This window comes from Eptesicus fuscus, chromosome 11 (assembly GCF_027574615.1).
Source record: "Eptesicus fuscus isolate TK198812 chromosome 11, DD_ASM_mEF_20220401, whole genome shotgun sequence".
Classification (NCBI taxonomy): domain Eukaryota; kingdom Metazoa; phylum Chordata; class Mammalia; order Chiroptera; family Vespertilionidae; genus Eptesicus; species Eptesicus fuscus.
The window spans coordinates 90,975,624-90,991,626 of NC_072483.1; the positions used below are offsets into that span (position 1 = coordinate 90,975,624).

At 45.2% G+C, this 16,003-nt stretch overlaps 1 protein-coding gene across 1 annotated transcript in view; it reads left to right on the top strand.

Moving 5' to 3' along the window:
• STAT4 (signal transducer and activator of transcription 4) overlaps window positions 1-16,003 on the top strand; it is a 74,943-nt gene that overhangs the window by 32,245 nt on the left and 26,695 nt on the right. The window contains exons 4-8 of the mRNA XM_054722965.1: window positions 8,121-8,219; window positions 9,301-9,393; window positions 10,477-10,555; window positions 13,688-13,773; window positions 14,274-14,425. Of these exons, the coding sequence (XP_054578940.1) occupies window positions 8,121-8,219; window positions 9,301-9,393; window positions 10,477-10,555; window positions 13,688-13,773; window positions 14,274-14,425 (509 nt within the window). The remainder of the gene's footprint in view (window positions 1-8,120; window positions 8,220-9,300; window positions 9,394-10,476; window positions 10,556-13,687; window positions 13,774-14,273; window positions 14,426-16,003) is intronic.

Consider the following 16,003-nt stretch of genomic DNA (forward strand, 5'->3'; position numbering starts at 1 on the left):
TGCCCTGGCCAGTTGGGCTCACAGAGCGTCGGCCTGCAGACTGAAGGGTCCCAGGTTGGATTCTAGTCAAGAACAGGTACTTCGGTTGCAGGCTCCTCCCCGGCCTGGGCCCTGGTCAGGGCACGTGCAGGAGGCAACCAACCGATGTGTTTCTCTCACATTAATATTTTTCTCCGTCTTTTCCTTTCTCTTCCACTCTCTCTAAAAATCAATGGGAAAATATCCTCAAGTGAGGATTAAAAAGCAACAACAACAACAGCCTAAGTCGTCTCAGAGAAAGTGATTTAATAGTTTTGTCATTACACATGTAATGTTTTTGTTGGGTTAACTGCTGCAGCTTTCTTGAGGTTCCACAGAGAACGGTTAGTCCATGAGCAGGTTTACCATTTCCAGGGGAAATAAAACGAAACGCAGCTGCGGCTCAAGGGATCTGCTGAAACAGAGAAAGAAGGCATTTCTTCAAAGACAGTTGTGATTTGGAAAAGTCCTAGTGTGTGGAGTGAGAGCCCCCTGGGCTTGAAGAGTTCCTCCTTAGCTTCCGAGTCCTGTGACCTTTCACCAATGACACCGCCCCTGGGCTTCCTCATGTGGACCTTGCAGGCTGTTGCCAGTTTTAACACAAAGCTCATGACGCACCCTGCACACCAGAGGAGTTCAGTCAATGCAGGTTATGTCCCAGCATATAAGGAAAAGTGGAATTGGCAAGCATCTACTTTGTTCCCTTCCTGTCATGGTTAATTAAGCAGTTCATTTCTCTCTTCATGCCAAGGCCGTGACTGCCCCCTGAGCATTGCATTGTACTTATCATGTGACTTCGCTATCATGTGACTTCACTGTAGTTATCATGTAGTTATCATGTGACTTCACGAGGCTCCAACTCTTTTTTTCTCTCTGGAAGACAATCTTTCAACGCCAACATCTTTTAAGACAACTCTGTGTGAATCAGAGAAAGATCTGATATACGTGTAATTTCTCGTCTTGTTTAGTTTTAATCATAAAAGTAACACATGCTTAATTGTTTTTAAAAGTCTAACAATACCAAAGAATTGAGGTGAAAGTGTAAATATCCATCCCACCCATCCCTTTTCCCCAAGGGTGATCAGTCATGATATTTTGACATATCCCCTCCCAGGCCTCTTTCTATGCATCCAAAGTATGGTATTGATTATTTTTTCCCAGAGACTATAGGAATTATGCTCTGGTGGGTGAGCGCACTGTATTATTATTTCTAATTGCTAGCTTGTATAGGTTAATTTTTTATTCAAAGCAGCTTTTAATGTATGTGTGTGCCTGTGAGAGTGAGTCCTAAAGAAATGCCAGGAAAGTCCCCATTGATTAATGCTTTGAAAACCCCAAAGACATCGTCTTGTTGTTTTTCCTGGAGTTTCTTTTATATTCGTGTGAATATGTTTCCTGGAACACAACTCAGCCTTCATTGGCTTTATAATTCGTTTTGGTCACTTCTGTGAAATAAAGAGGAAGATTTTTTTTCTCTCTTTTTTTTAAAATTAATTTCTTTATTGATTAAGGTATCACATATTTGTCCTCATCCCCCCGATCCCATCCCACACCCCTCCCCACGCATGCCCCCACCCCCCTGTTGTCCTTAACCATTGGTTAGGCTCATATGCATGCACACAAGTCCTTTGGTTGATCTCTCCCCTATATCCCCACCCTCCCCTACCCTCCCTCTGAGGCCCGACAGTCTGATCCATGCCTCCTTGTTTCTGGGTCTGTTCTTGTTCATCAGTCCATGTTGTTCATCATTTCCCCTAGATGAGTGAGAGATCATGTGCTATTAGAAATACACTTATAAGAACCGAAAATGAGACAAGCAATAATGGTTATGCTGACAGGCAAATGAATCAGTCTGTAGTGAGTTTCTTTCTGGGCCAACAGTTCTTTTGAGACCCAATTTCAATGTCAAACAGTTCCTTATGTGCACATGTCAGCAATGACATTTCAGTTCTGGATGGTGGACAAATGGTGGTAATGCAGGTCCGACTCTCTCTGGTTTGGTCCTGGGCAACCTGCAGGAAGAGGAAGATTTTTATCTTCTGTTTTTATTGATTTACCATCTATGAGCTTTACGTTCTCCTAACGCCCCCATCAGGCAACATAGAAAACTCCTTATCCAAGCATGTCAAACTCAGAGGCTAACATGGGCCAACTAGATGAGGCATGCGGCCCACAGGCTGTGAGTTTGACATGCTTGCAGCTTATACTTATGTAAAGGCTTTACAAGTTCCGAAGCTCTTTCTCAGTCAGAATTGTGACTTTCCTAAGACACCTTCAGAAACAGGCTGCATTTTCAGAGCAGCCTTAGGCTTACAGAAGAACCGACTGGAAAGGACAGAGTTCCCAGGGCCTCCCTGGCCTCTCCCGCCCCTGCCCGCGAGTTTCCCTGCGGTTACTATCTTGCTTCAGGTGGGACACTAGTTACTTCTCGCACTGGAGTCCTTGTCCCAGGGTTAGCCCAAGCTCAGCTGTGGGGTACACGTTTCTTCAGAATCCATCCCCCCTCACCCCCCTCCCTGCCTTGGTTGCTGTCTTTCAAGGCTCTCCTGAAACGTCCCCACTCCCCTGTCCTGGCCCATCGCTCTCCTCTGGCAGGTGCTCGGCCACTGCAGCCAGAGCACAGCCTGTGGCAACCCCTTCCCAGCGCCCAGGAGGCTAATTAAATGTGGTGTCAAGTCTCCCTCGTGTGTTTGCATTTTTAAAAAATATATTTTTATTGACTTCAGAGAGGAAGGGAGAGGGAGAGAGAGAGAGAAACATCCATGGTGAGAGAGAATCATGGATCGGCTGCCTCCTGCACGCCCCCTACTGGGGATCGAGTCCACAACCCGGCATGTGCCCTTGACTGGAATCAAACCCGGGACCCTTCAGTCTGCAGGCCGACGCTCTATCCCCTGAGCCACACCAGCCAGGCATGTGTTTGCATTTTAAAGGGGAAAGAACGCAAAGGAGTGGCTGTCTAGTTGTGAAAACTCGGAGTCTGTGCCCCTGAGCAGAGGAGGTTACTTTAAGCAAGTCTTCTCCCGTCCTTGACCTCTGACTGGGATCCTAGGGTCGTTTGGGGGCAGAGGGGAAGCTAATGAGCTAGTCGCTCTTTAGTGACAAGTCAAATTTAGGAGTCGGATGAAAGGGGAATTTAAATTACAAGAAGAACTCGGGGGAAAGCCAAGGAATTTAGCAGAAAGCAGCGGGAAGATTAAAACAGCGTGTTCATTGACCCAAGTACCTCCCCCCCACACACATTTTAACCCTCTGAAATCAAACTACATCTTATAACAAACAGCATCTCTGAGCTGCTGTTATCCGGGGGCAGTCACAATGCCGTTGTCATTGCCTGTGACGTGAAACTGAGTCATAGCTGTTCCTGTCGTCACCTCGGTTGAATTATGTGCACTGTTGCTGCAGCACATGTGGGGTTTAATTGCTGTTTAAAGTGTCGTCAGTAGAACACTGTGATTCAGGGCGGAAGCAAATAGTTATCACCTGTGCAGAATGGAATGGAAACAAACCAGCGGGGTATAAAGGTGACATTCGGCAAATTATTTGTCACCAGATGGGTAACCCTAAGTGCCATATTTTCTTGGAAGGCAACAATAAAGTGCTTGATAGGATGTAAGAAGCAAGAAAGAGGCCCACCAATAGAGGAAGTGATGTTATCTTTCATTACTGAGGCTCATGCGAAAGGATTGCCCATCGTACACAGAGCAACAGTGGCAAGAGAAACTACCAAATTGCTCACAATAGATTAATGAAATCTCAAAACAATAGAAGGCTGGAAGGAACAACTCCTGTCTTGTACAGGATTATCACTAAGCGGTACAATATCCACTTATCAGAAACTCCCTGCTGATTTGCAGCCTGATGCCATTAAAAAAATAGAACATTGCCCAGCCTGGGTGGCTCAGTGGTTGAGGTCATGGTTCAATCCCCCAGTGGGGGGCGAGCAGGAGGCATCTGATCAATGATTCTCTCTCCTCATTGATGCTTCTCTCTCTCTCTCTCTCCCTCTCCCTTCCTCTCTGAAATCAATAAAAATATATATTTTTTAAAAAAGAAAAGTTTAATTCTAAATATGTGAAGTTACATGTATATTTACCCTTTTATATGCACAATACTGATATGTGATTTTAAATATATGTTGAAATAAAAGTATTATTTCAAATAAAAGTCTAAGTGATACAAAGAATAATGTCGTAGTTGATCTTTTTGCTTCAGGCAAAAGGCATTGTAAGAGATACAGGTCAGTTTACAGCAGTGAAAGGTTTGACTCATTAATAATATATAACATGTCTGAATGTTTTTGACAGAACCACAAACAGAAAATTCACAAAATACATTTTAGCATGCCTCTTTCAATAACTGACTCAACGAATCAAGCAAAAAAAAATCAGCAAAGATGTAGAAATTTGAACAACAGAATTAACAAACTTGGGTTAATGACCCTGCGTAAGACCTTCGACCCAACACCTGCAGAATTCTCATTCTCCCCAAGCTCACAGGGGCATCTGTTCACAACAGGGCCATACGCTGGGCCACAAAGATAACTAAAGTAATCCAGAACATCAATTCTGATCAGAATTTTTAAATCTATAGAAAAATCAGTTTCAGAAAAGGGATAAATAGAAAATCCCTATGTTTGGAAATTAACCAACATATTTCTAAATAAGTTGTTCATGTTGTCACCTTAGGATGAAGGTGAAATCCTGATGGAAACTAGATTATTAAAAAGGAAGAAAAACTGTATCAGTATTTATTCAATCTTATACTTCTTATGATTTGTATATGCAAATCCTATCCAAAGGAATCTACAGATAAATGTCTAGGATAAGAGATATTACAGACCCATTATTAGAATCAATAAGAGTTTAGCAAAGTTGCCAAATTCAAAATCAAAGAACTTGCATGCATATATGCATAACCCATGGACACAAACAACAGTATGGTGAAGGCCTGGGGGTGGGGTGGGGGCAGGGGATGGGGTGGAGGGGGTCAGTGGGTAAGAAAAGGGGAGATCTGTAATACTTTCAACAATAAAGATACATTTTTAAAAAACAATTAGGAAAGAAAGATACCATTTACTTCGTTATCAAAACTACCAACTACATAGAAAGAAGCCTGTCAAAAATGTGTAAGATCGCGGTGGAAAATTCTAGTGCTTCATAGAGAGACATGAAAGAAAACCCGAATAAATGAACTAGAACACAATCATACGGATGCCAAGTCTCCCAAACGCATCTGAAGATTTACTGTCGTCCGAATTCTCAGTGTGGTTGTGTGTTTGGGTAGCTTGACAAGCTGATGCTAAAATCTGTGTGGGAACGCAAACAAAACCTATTCTACCTGCCATCAAACCCACTCCGCAGCTCCAGTAATTAGGACAGTTTGCTGGTGGACAGCACCATAAGGTGGAACGGGTGTGAGCAGCAAACCCCGCCGTATACAGACATTGCGAAGTGACAGAGTTGTCCCAGCAGAGCAGGGGCGAAAGCACAGAATGGTCAATAGACATCACTGGCACTGAGGATCCATACAGAAAAAAGGAAAGAGACCTCTCATCATTAGCCAGCTCCATGGGAACTAAAGTCAAGGGCAAAAGTATGAAGCCTTAGCCCTGGCCGGTGTTGCTCAGCTGGTTGAATGTCGTCCCACCCACCCACTGAAGGGTCACCCGTTCGATTCCTGGTCAGAGCACATAACCAGGTTCGGGATCCCTGGTCGGGGTGCATGCGGGAGGCAACTGATTGATGTTTCTCTTTCACATCAATGTTTCTCTCCCTATCTTCCTCTCCCTTCCTCTCTCCCTCTCTCTCTCTCTCTCTCTCTCTCTCACTCTCTCTCTCTCTTTCTCTCTCTCAAATAAATAAAAAATATTTTAAAAAATAGTATATAAAGACTTAAAAAGATAAAATGGGGGGAAAATCCTCCATGACTACAAGTTAGGGAAATATATCTTCAATCGTATAAAGCACTAGCCATAAAGGGAAGAATTTGACTTCATTCAAATTTAAAACTTCTGTTTCTTGGCACTGTGAGACAGGGACCAGACAAGCCACAGGGCAGAGGTGTGGACACAGAACCACGGACACACACAGGCAGGTCTCTCCCTCCCTCCTCCTACCAGCCACACGTGCAGGCTTTCTGTTTCTTATTTCAGTTGTGTTGTTGCTCTTTTTTTGAGATGCATACACATGGTAACTACTGAAAGGTGACATCTTTGAAACTTACAAAAATAAAAAGTGTTAATTTGGTTTTGACTCTGTAGTGATTTTCCATAAGATGTTTTTGTCTTATATATTAAGTGAGGGATTAAGGAGAAGTGCAAAGGGAAGTGAAAAAAATAGCCTGTGATTCTTTGCTCTTAGAAAAGGAGGCAAATGAGTAATTTAACCTTACAAGACCTGGGGAGAAACTGATTCTGAAAGGGAAGGTAACAGAAGTGTAAGCAGGAAAGAAAAATGAAAAAGTGTGCCCCGTGGAGCTGAGAAATGTTGAAAGAGTATCAACAAGAAAGAACTCCTGTAGCAGTGAGAAAAACAAGGACGAAACGGTGATTCTTGGAAGGTAGATGGAAACAGTAAGTGTGAAAATGAACAACAGGAACTCTAACAACATTCTCACTGGAAGGAATCTGAAGGGTCAGCGTGCAGAAATCAGAAAGGTGGTACCCTGTGTATAAGTAGAATTGTTTTCATTTATTTACCTTATGAGTTTCTGTCAACTCATTTCCTTCCTTTTGCGGGGAGCAGGCCTAACCTGGCATTCGGGCATCCCCGAGGGGTCCTTAGCTGCTGCGCTCGCCAGCCAGAAGCCGGGCTCGCTGCTCCTTAGCGCTGCCTCGGAGGTGGGAGAGGCTCCCGCCACAACCGCTGCTCGCCAGCCATGAGCCCGGCTTCTGGCTGAGCCGTGCTCCCCCGGTGGGAGTGCACTGACCACCAGGGGGAAGCTCCTGCGTTGAGCATCTGCCCCCTGGTGGTCAGTGTGTGTATAGCAACCGGTCGTTCTGCCGTTTGGTCAATTTGCATATTAGGGTTTTGTTTTTTTTTAGGGTTTTTTTTTTTAATTGATTTTTTACAGAGAGGAAGGGAGAGAGATAGAGAGAAACATTGATGGGAGAGAAACATCGATCAGCTGCCTCCTGCACACCTCCTACTGGGGATGTGCCCACAACCAAGGTACATGCCCTTGACCGGAATCGAACCCGGGACCCTTCCGTCTGCAGGCCGACGCTCTATCCACTGAGCCACACCGGTCAGGGCGAGGGTTTTATGTATAGGATAGTTTTACAAATAGAAGTGCTAATTGACATTCATCATCTAACACAATCATGGCCATAAAAATGTTCACAGCCAATAACCTCCTTTCTTTCTTAGAAAGACCCTTAGTCTACTCATCTGTATAACCTACTTTTGATTAATTGCTAATTTCCCACTTTATAGATTGTTATTTTATTTTTTCTGTTCTTGATCTTTTGGCCATTTCACGGGTAATTGGCACCTCCTTCAGAGAGGGGGGCAGAGTAAATGCATTTTGCCTACATTTATTGGGCCTTGCGTTCATCCTACCTTGGAAAGAGTCTAATGATAACGAAGTTTAATTCTGTGGCCGAAATGATGGTGTTGATCAAATTAGACTTGTAAACCAAGAAAACAAAGGCACCGCAGGGGCCTGGCAGGTAAGGCGAGTGGTGGACGCCAGGGCACCCGTGGAAATACATGCTCCCCTGGAGGGTTAGAGCGTTTTAACGTACACAACACACCCAGCTGGCCAACGCGAACGGCACAAACAGCGACCAGAAGACAGGCGTTAAGCAGACCATGAAGCACATAGTTAACTAGTGAGTAGCTGTGGTTCCTGATGACTAACTCTTCCGCCTACAACCTGCCCTAACCCTAAAGTAACATGAGTTTTGAAGACAGAACAATATGCCTCAAAGAAGTCCACGTTCACAACGTAAGTTTCTGTGGTTTGTAACAGTTGGAACAAATCCCAAGTGATTCCCATATTTATTAGGATATCTTTTTTTTTTTAATTTGCAAACAGCAATGTTTCTTTATGATGCACATGTTTAAGCTTTTCTGTTGCTTCTGCTCCCTTTTTTCCAGGGAAAATTTCATGGAAACCCCATGCATGTAGCCGTGGTTATTTCAAATTGTTTAAGGGAAGAGAGGAGAATATTGGCTGCAGCCAACATGCCTGTTCAGGTAAGATTTTCAGAACCCGTGATCTCGTTATCTCCTGGGGCTCCCTTTTCCTGAACCGACGATCTTTTCTTGCGAACGAGCTTCTTCTCTGTGTTCGTGATGCCACCATCCTTCGGGTCGCTTGTCATCAAGACCCAGGGTCCTCTTCGCGTGAGATCCTTTTCTCTGCTTCTGATTGAGATGACCACCAAGTTTCTCCAGCAGTTGTTTGTAGAATCTTATCTATACATCATTTTCTTTCTCTACTGGTCACGCTCTGGCCCATGGTGTTACAACATTGGTTCAAGAATCTAGTTAACTACAGCCCTAGCTGGTTTGGCTCCGTGGATAGAGCGTCGGCCCTCGGACTGAAGGGTCCCGGGTTAGATTCTGGTCAAAGGCATGTACCTCGGTTGCAGACTCAATCTCTGGCCCTGGTTGGGCATGTGCAGGAGGCAAACACATTTAATATCAGATTATTAGAGTGGCCAGCACTTGGAGAAGTTGGTCAGCCTTTCTGTTTAACAAAGCTAACATTTTGACATATTCTTTAGTAAACTCCCTTTGTTCCAGTATAAAAATAATTCTCATGCTGTCAGATTCATCTGAATTTAAGTCTAATTCTAAATTTAAGTCTAACTTAATGTAGTTTCACTATACTACTTTTTAAATTACATGTATTCATTTTAGAGAATTTCACAAGTAACATAGGTCTATTATAGCAAATTAAGAAAAAATGTTAACTATAAAATAACCTATAACTTTACTATTCATGAATAACATATATAACATTAGGTGTTCTTCCAATCACAGGTACTTGAGTATACATGTCTGTACACATATCCATATATTTCTAAATATACATACATATATAAGCAATAGAGATCATAAATATATGGTGTTTCATAATCTTCTGTATTTTTACCAATGTGACACTACTTATATGTCATTAAACATTTTTCTACAGCATGATTTTTAACGGTTACAGAGTATTTCATACCATATTGATCCAAACCTCAGCTCAAAGTGTACTACACATACCACATTCATCATAAACCTTGTTTTGTCAACACCATTGACATGTCAGACATTCCTTTTCCAGGGACCGCTGGAGAAAGCCTTACAAAGCTCTTCCGTGTCGGAAAGACAGAGGAGCTTGGAGCACAAAGTGGCCGCCATTAAGAACAGCGTGCAGGTGAGTGAGGGGGCCGCCAGCACGGCTGGCCGGGGCCCCCACCGGGCCGCTCTGGGCTCCTGCCGTCCAGGTGCGTGCAGGCGGGAGCCAGGCGGGCGCCAGGGAGGTCAGAGCCTCTCACACGCTGTGTTCACGTTAGAGAAGATTTCTCTGGGGAAAGCTTTTTCACTTCAGTCACTGGCGTCTGTGTCTGCCCGCCACCTCCATCCCCGGAGCCCTGTGGCCTCGGGCACGTAGGCCAGCTCACCTCTCAGACGGCTGCCTCCTCCCCGGGGGCAGGATCGCCACCCTCAGCGGGTCGCCGTGGCTGCAGGAGCTGGCACCTGAAGGGCCCAGGTCTTGACACTGAAACCTGCGGTGTCTGAGCAGAAAAGCAGCAGGTTTAGAGAAGAGAAAAGTAAAAATCTCAGAGAGAGAAACAGGAGACAGGGAGGAAGCAAAGGTGTTTTTTTCTAAGACGTAGAGAGGGGGAAATGTAAACTGAACTGTCATGAACTGCAGCGGGTCAGGAAGGAGACTTCCAGCAAAATGACCATTGGTGCACAGAACAGGATTGTGTGGAACTAACGGGGAAGTGTGCCCGTTCTCGGGTGGAAAAGGAGATTGGTGGCACCATTTGTCACTCATTGAGACACAGGAGGGCAGTTTCCATTGGGTAGAGACCATGGATGGGCAAATTCAGCCTGGTTCTCCCAGCGTTACTCAGCTTTCCTGGGAATGGGCTCTTTGTAGAGGTAGGTTCTATACGGTTGTCTACGATATTACCAGAAACCGGAAGAACAAAACGGTATATTTTGAAATACTGGCGATGTTTCTTTTTTTTTTTTTACCATTTTAATTTCTTTATTGATTAAAGTATCACATATTTGTCCTCATCCCCCCATTCCCATCCCAAACCCCTCCCCACACATGCCCCTACCCCCCTGTTGTCCGTGACCACTGGTTAGGCTCATATGCATGCATACAAGTCATATGCATGCATACAAGTCATATGCATGCATACAAGTCCGGTGATGTTTCATTGACATGCTTAATTATAACAACTGAGCGGGTATGTGTTTGTTGTTTTCTTTTTGTAAAAAGATAACAGAACAAGACACCAAATATTTAGAAGACCTGCAAGATGAATTTGACTACAGGTATAAAACGATTCAGATGATGGGTGAGTTTTGTTTCATCTGTAATTGTACACAGGAATGTAAAAGTCACATGACCGGGGCTTCCCTTTCCTCACAGAATTGATAAACAGGTCTCCTTCCCTAGGTGAACGGTGTTTTTTTAAAGGGAGGGTTCGGCAGTGGAGTGTTTCTTTCGTTTCGTCCTTTTTCCTACTAACCAATTCTAAGTCAATGATAAAGCTGGTGAGAAGGCTCTTCTACGCTGGCATGCAGCTCCAAAAACTAAGTACCTTCTCCTATAGAAGCAAAACATCATTATCACAATTAAAAAGAGTAATAATAGTTGCCTGATATGATTAGAAAATTAGTCATGTCATCCTAGGTGAGTTTTTTTAAATATAAATTTTTAAAGTTATAAAGTAGAAATGTGACTCACTGTAGGAAATTTGGAAAATAGGCAAAAACAATAAAAATATAAAAATCACACACATTCCCACTGTCTACAGATAAACAGTCAAAATGGTAGTATACTTCCTTCAAGCCATTGTACTGTATGTTCAAATACACACATATCTATTTATTTGCAAAATACTGAGGTAATCTTGTACATAGTTTTGTATGTTTCAGTTTGAAGTTTGAAGTATTTTCCCCATATTATAAAAAATCTTCACAACATAATTTTAATAGTTATATAAATATCAAACGGTAAGGATACTGATATTTATTTGACTATCGCTTTGTTGTTAAACATTGAAGTTAGATGTTTTTTTAAGAAATGGAAGGAAAGAATGAGACTATTTGCTAGGTTTCAGATTTACTATTTGCTAGGTTTCAGATTTACTATTTGCTAGGTTTCAGATCCATTTAATAATGGATCGTTAAAGTGTGTTGTATTTAGTGGGACAGTTAGAGAAATTCAAATTAGGTCTAGATTAGTCCATGAGATTGTATCAGTGTTAATTTATTGACTTTGGTCATTGTAAGACATTAGAGGAAGCTGGATGAAGGATATATGGGAACTCTATTATCTTTTAAATTCTAAAATTATTTTAAAATAATTTAAAAGCAAATTGGATCTAAATCTCTCCTTTAAAGAATCATTGTTGGCCCAGCTGGTGCTGCTCAGTGATTGAGAATCGACCTATGAACCAGGAGGTCATGGTTTGATACCCAATCAGGGCATATGCCCGGGTTGCCGGCCCAATCCCCAGTAGGGGGTGTGCAGGAGGCAGCTGATCAGTCTCTCTCTCATCGAGGTTTCTATCCGGCTCTCCCTTCCTCCTTGAAATCAATAAAAATATATGTTATAAACATTAAAAGAGAGGATATTAGGAAACTAGTTTTTCCTGGCATAGGTAAGGAGTGATATGTTCTTCTGGCATCTTCAGGATGTCTTGACTCCCATGAAGTGCTATTTAAAATGTTTATAATTGTTTGTATGTCAATGTTTTCCTTCAGAAGAAATGACACAAACATGGGTTTTATCAGATTATCAAAGGGGTACGCAATCCTAAAGCAATTTAAGGGCTGAAAACTTCATCAAGCCTTACAGTTAAATGAAAGCAGCCTCATCCTAAATTTTATATGTGAACTATCAATTCTGAGAATGTGTGTGTGTGTGTGTGTGTGTGTGTATGTATATATATGAGGCTAATATGCAAAGTGTCCCCTCAGGAGTTCAAGTGGGAGACGGGGAGTTTGATCGCTCGCTATGACGTGCGCGGTGTGGAATGAAGGAAGGCCCCAATCGTCCCTGATCGCCGGCCAGGCCTAGGGACCCTACCCGTGCATGAATTTCATGCACTAGTCCTCTAGTTAGAATATAACAGAATACATTAAATGATAAAATTACTTTGAACTTAATATATTGCAATTAGAGTTAATTTAATATCTTTCAGTGCTCCATGAGAATTATGAAGAATACAAACAATCATCTTATCATTTAAATCAAGTATTTGTTTTGTTGGCTCTAAATGCAATGAAATGAAAGCTACATGGAAAATAAGTTCTATCCTTGGTTGTGAAGATGGGAAAATGTTAGCTAATGAAGTTTTGTGTTGATAAAATGCTATATAACCAAGATTTTGCTACCCATGGGGTTTAAGAGTTAGTGAATTTGTGAATTATAGCAACCAGGGCCAGGCCGGAGTGGCTCAGTGGTTGAGTGTCAACCCATGAACCAGGAGGTCACGGTTCAATTCCCGGTCAGGGCACATGCCCGGGTTGCAGCCTCAATCCCCAGTGTGGGGCGTGCACGAGGCAGCCGATCAATGATTCTCTCATCATTGATGTTTCTATCTCTCTCTCCCCCTCTCCCCTTCTCTCTGAAATAAATAAAAATACATTTTAAAATAAATAAAGCAACCAGGGATGCCTTTTGGGATATCAGTGCTGTTTTATAGGGAATTGGCACACTGCTGTCCTGGTGCCTCTTTTTCAAATACGTGAGTCAGATCAGCGCTCCCGGCGTTCACTCTCCATCGATGTGAGCGGCTGGTAGAAGCCATCGCTTGCTCTATACCAATACAATATGGTGTTTACGTTAAATAATACAACTCTCCTCGCACGTCTTCCATTTAGGAGGACACATCCTTTCAGGTTTTCTTCAGTTAGTGATGCTTTGAAAATCTGCAACTCTTTCCCGCTTCTAGTGTTACTGTGAGGCTAGCCTATTTTGTAAAAATAAAAGGGGGAGAGGGGAGTTAAGGACTTAGTCTTTGTTATTAGTTCATGAGACCAAGGAGACAGAACACCAACTCCACCAGGCAGTTTCTCCTCACTCCTGGGTACAAGGTAGGGCACCAGGAGGAGTCGAATACGACTTAACCGTGAGCACAGGGGAGGCCCCCTTCCTTCCTGCTGATGCCAGCCAACCGGGGTTACCATCGACGTGGCGGGATCGGATAAGGAACCCACGATACAGACTTTTGTATCTTCTCTCGGCCCATCCCCAAAAGGAGCATGGCCTTCTCTCAAGGTCTGCGACATAGAGCCCCTCTCTCCGTGCCGGGATGGGACCCTTCCTGGCAAAGGGAACAGACTTACCTCCACGCTCATCTCCCCAGGGGCCCCCTTGGGCTCCTGCCTCTGAGGAGGGCAGATGGCCGCCGATTTGGCTTTCAGGGCCGAGACCTCGGTCTCGGAGAGACGCTAAGTCGCTCTCTTTTCCTTCGCAGATCAGGGTGACAAGAACAGTGCCCTGGTGGGTCAGGAGGTGTTGACTCTGCAAGAAATGCTCAACAGCCTCGACTTCAAGAGGAAGGTCAGTGACGAGCTGGAGCGTGGCCTGTGGGCTATTCCTCTCCTTTTCCTTGGCCTGGCGCTGCCCGCTCACCCGCCCCACCATCCCGCTGCAGTCCTGCTCTCATCGGGGCCCATCGGGGCCCATCGGGGCCGGCAGCACCTCCACTGCCGCCCACGGCCACCGCGCCACCCCCTGGCGGTCAGCGCACGTCATAGCGAGCGGTCAAACTCCCGGTCGAGGGGACAATTTGCACATTAGGCTTTTATTACATAGGATTGTCGCAGGACTCACACATTCTCTGACAGTCTCTGTGTATCCTGGGGCGTTAAGGGCATGTTCCCTGGGCTGGGCTCTGCTCTCGTGACTTTGTTTGGCGGTAATACCTTCATGGTTGGCAAAGGCGGGGTGATGGCCAACAGAAGGCGGGAGAGGTCAGGCGCCGTGTTCTCTGGGCTGAGTTACGAGTGCATTCGGTTGTGTCTCATGAGCATCTCCTCAGCAGGCTTCTCTGTTGCTAGGACGCGCTCAGCAAACTGACCCAGATAGTCAGCGAGACGGACCTGCTGGCGAGCAGCCTGCTGGCGGAGGAGCTGCAGGCCTGGAAGCGGCGGCAGCAGGTCGCCTGCATCGGGGGGCCCCTCCACGGCGGGCTGGACCAGCTTCAGAACTGGTGAGACAGTGGCTTCCGTTTCTAGAAAAAACCACAGGGTGTACCCATGCTCGGCGTCGCTCAGCCGGAGAACGCCGCGCAGGCCAGAGTGCCAGCTCCCCCGGGGGGAGGCGGACTGGCAGGGGCTGCTCTACAGTTGAAAACCAGCAGACGTCATTATACGCATGTTCTTCACTTTGTTTCTCTGTGGAGGAAAAGAAAGCATCATAGAAAGTTATAAAATGCTTAAGAATTGCTTAACTTTCTTATATACCAAGCTGAAAAGCCCTAGCCAGATTGGTTCAGTGGATAGCGCATCCGCCTGCGGACAAAGGGTCCCGGGTTCAATTCCCGTCAAGGGCATGTACCTGAGGCGCAGTCTCCTCCCCGGCCGGGCCCTGATTGAGGCACATGCAGGAGGCAACCAAATCGATGTTTCTCTCACATCAATATTTCTATCTTTTCCCCTCTCTCTAAAATTCAATAGAAAAATATCCTCGGACCCGGCCCACGTGGCTCGGTGGTTGAGTGCTGACCTATGAGCCAGGAGGTCACAGTTCGATTCCCCATCAGGGCTCATGCCCAGGTTGCAGGCTCCATCCCTAGTGTGGGGTGTGCAGGAGGGAGTCAATCCATGATTCTCTCTCATCACTGATTTTCTGTCCCTCTCCCTCTCCCTTCCTCTCTGAAATCAATAAAAATACATTTTTAAAAAAGAAAAATATCCTTGGATGAGGATAAACAAACAAACAAACAAAAAAGACTCATGAATTTTTGAAACCAGCAATCAATGTGCTTTCTTTAAGGCAGGCGTCCTCCAACTGCGGCCCGCGGGCCACATGCGGGTGTTTTTGCCATTTTGTTTTTTTACTTCAAAATAAGATATGTGCAGTGTGCTTAGGAATTTGTTCATAGTGTTTTTTAAACTATAGCCCGGCCCTCCAGCGGTCTGAGGGACAGTGAACTGGCCCCCTGTTTAAACAGTTTGAGGACCCCTGGTCTAAGGGCATCAGAAGCACTGCCCTCAGCACTTGAAAAGGGATCTCGTTTTAAAGGTGTCAGAGCTCAGTGTCGGTCTGTTTTCCAGAACAGTTTCCTTCTGTGTTCCCACGAGAAGTCTCCCAGCACTAGGCCAGCGGCCGCGCTCGGCCTCAGAGGCCGCGCTCTGTGCTGGGAGAGAAAGTCAGAGGCCGCGCTCTGTTCTGGGAGAGAAAGTCAGAGGCCGAGCTCTGTGCTGGGAGAGAAAGCGGCTCCCCCTTCCCCTGCAGCAGTAAAGCAGCAGCTGCAGGAACTCTTAGGCGATGCCCTAGAAGGAAGGAAGGTGTTCGCCAGGACCTAGCACTGTTTCGGGGGACACGGCTCAGGACAGTGAGAGCCGGAGGCCGCGGGACACGTGCACCAGAGGCGCTGCCCTGCGGCCCGTTTCCCGGGAAAAGCCAGGAACTGGCTCTTTCAGACCCGCCCTGGCTGCCCTGGGCGGAGACTTCGCTTCTCTCGCCTCCCTGTGCTGGGCTGTTAGGAAAACAGGGTGAACAGCAAAGGCAGCAAGGAAACGGCGCTCCTTCCACATGGGGGGGGGGGGGCTGTTCTTCCCGCACC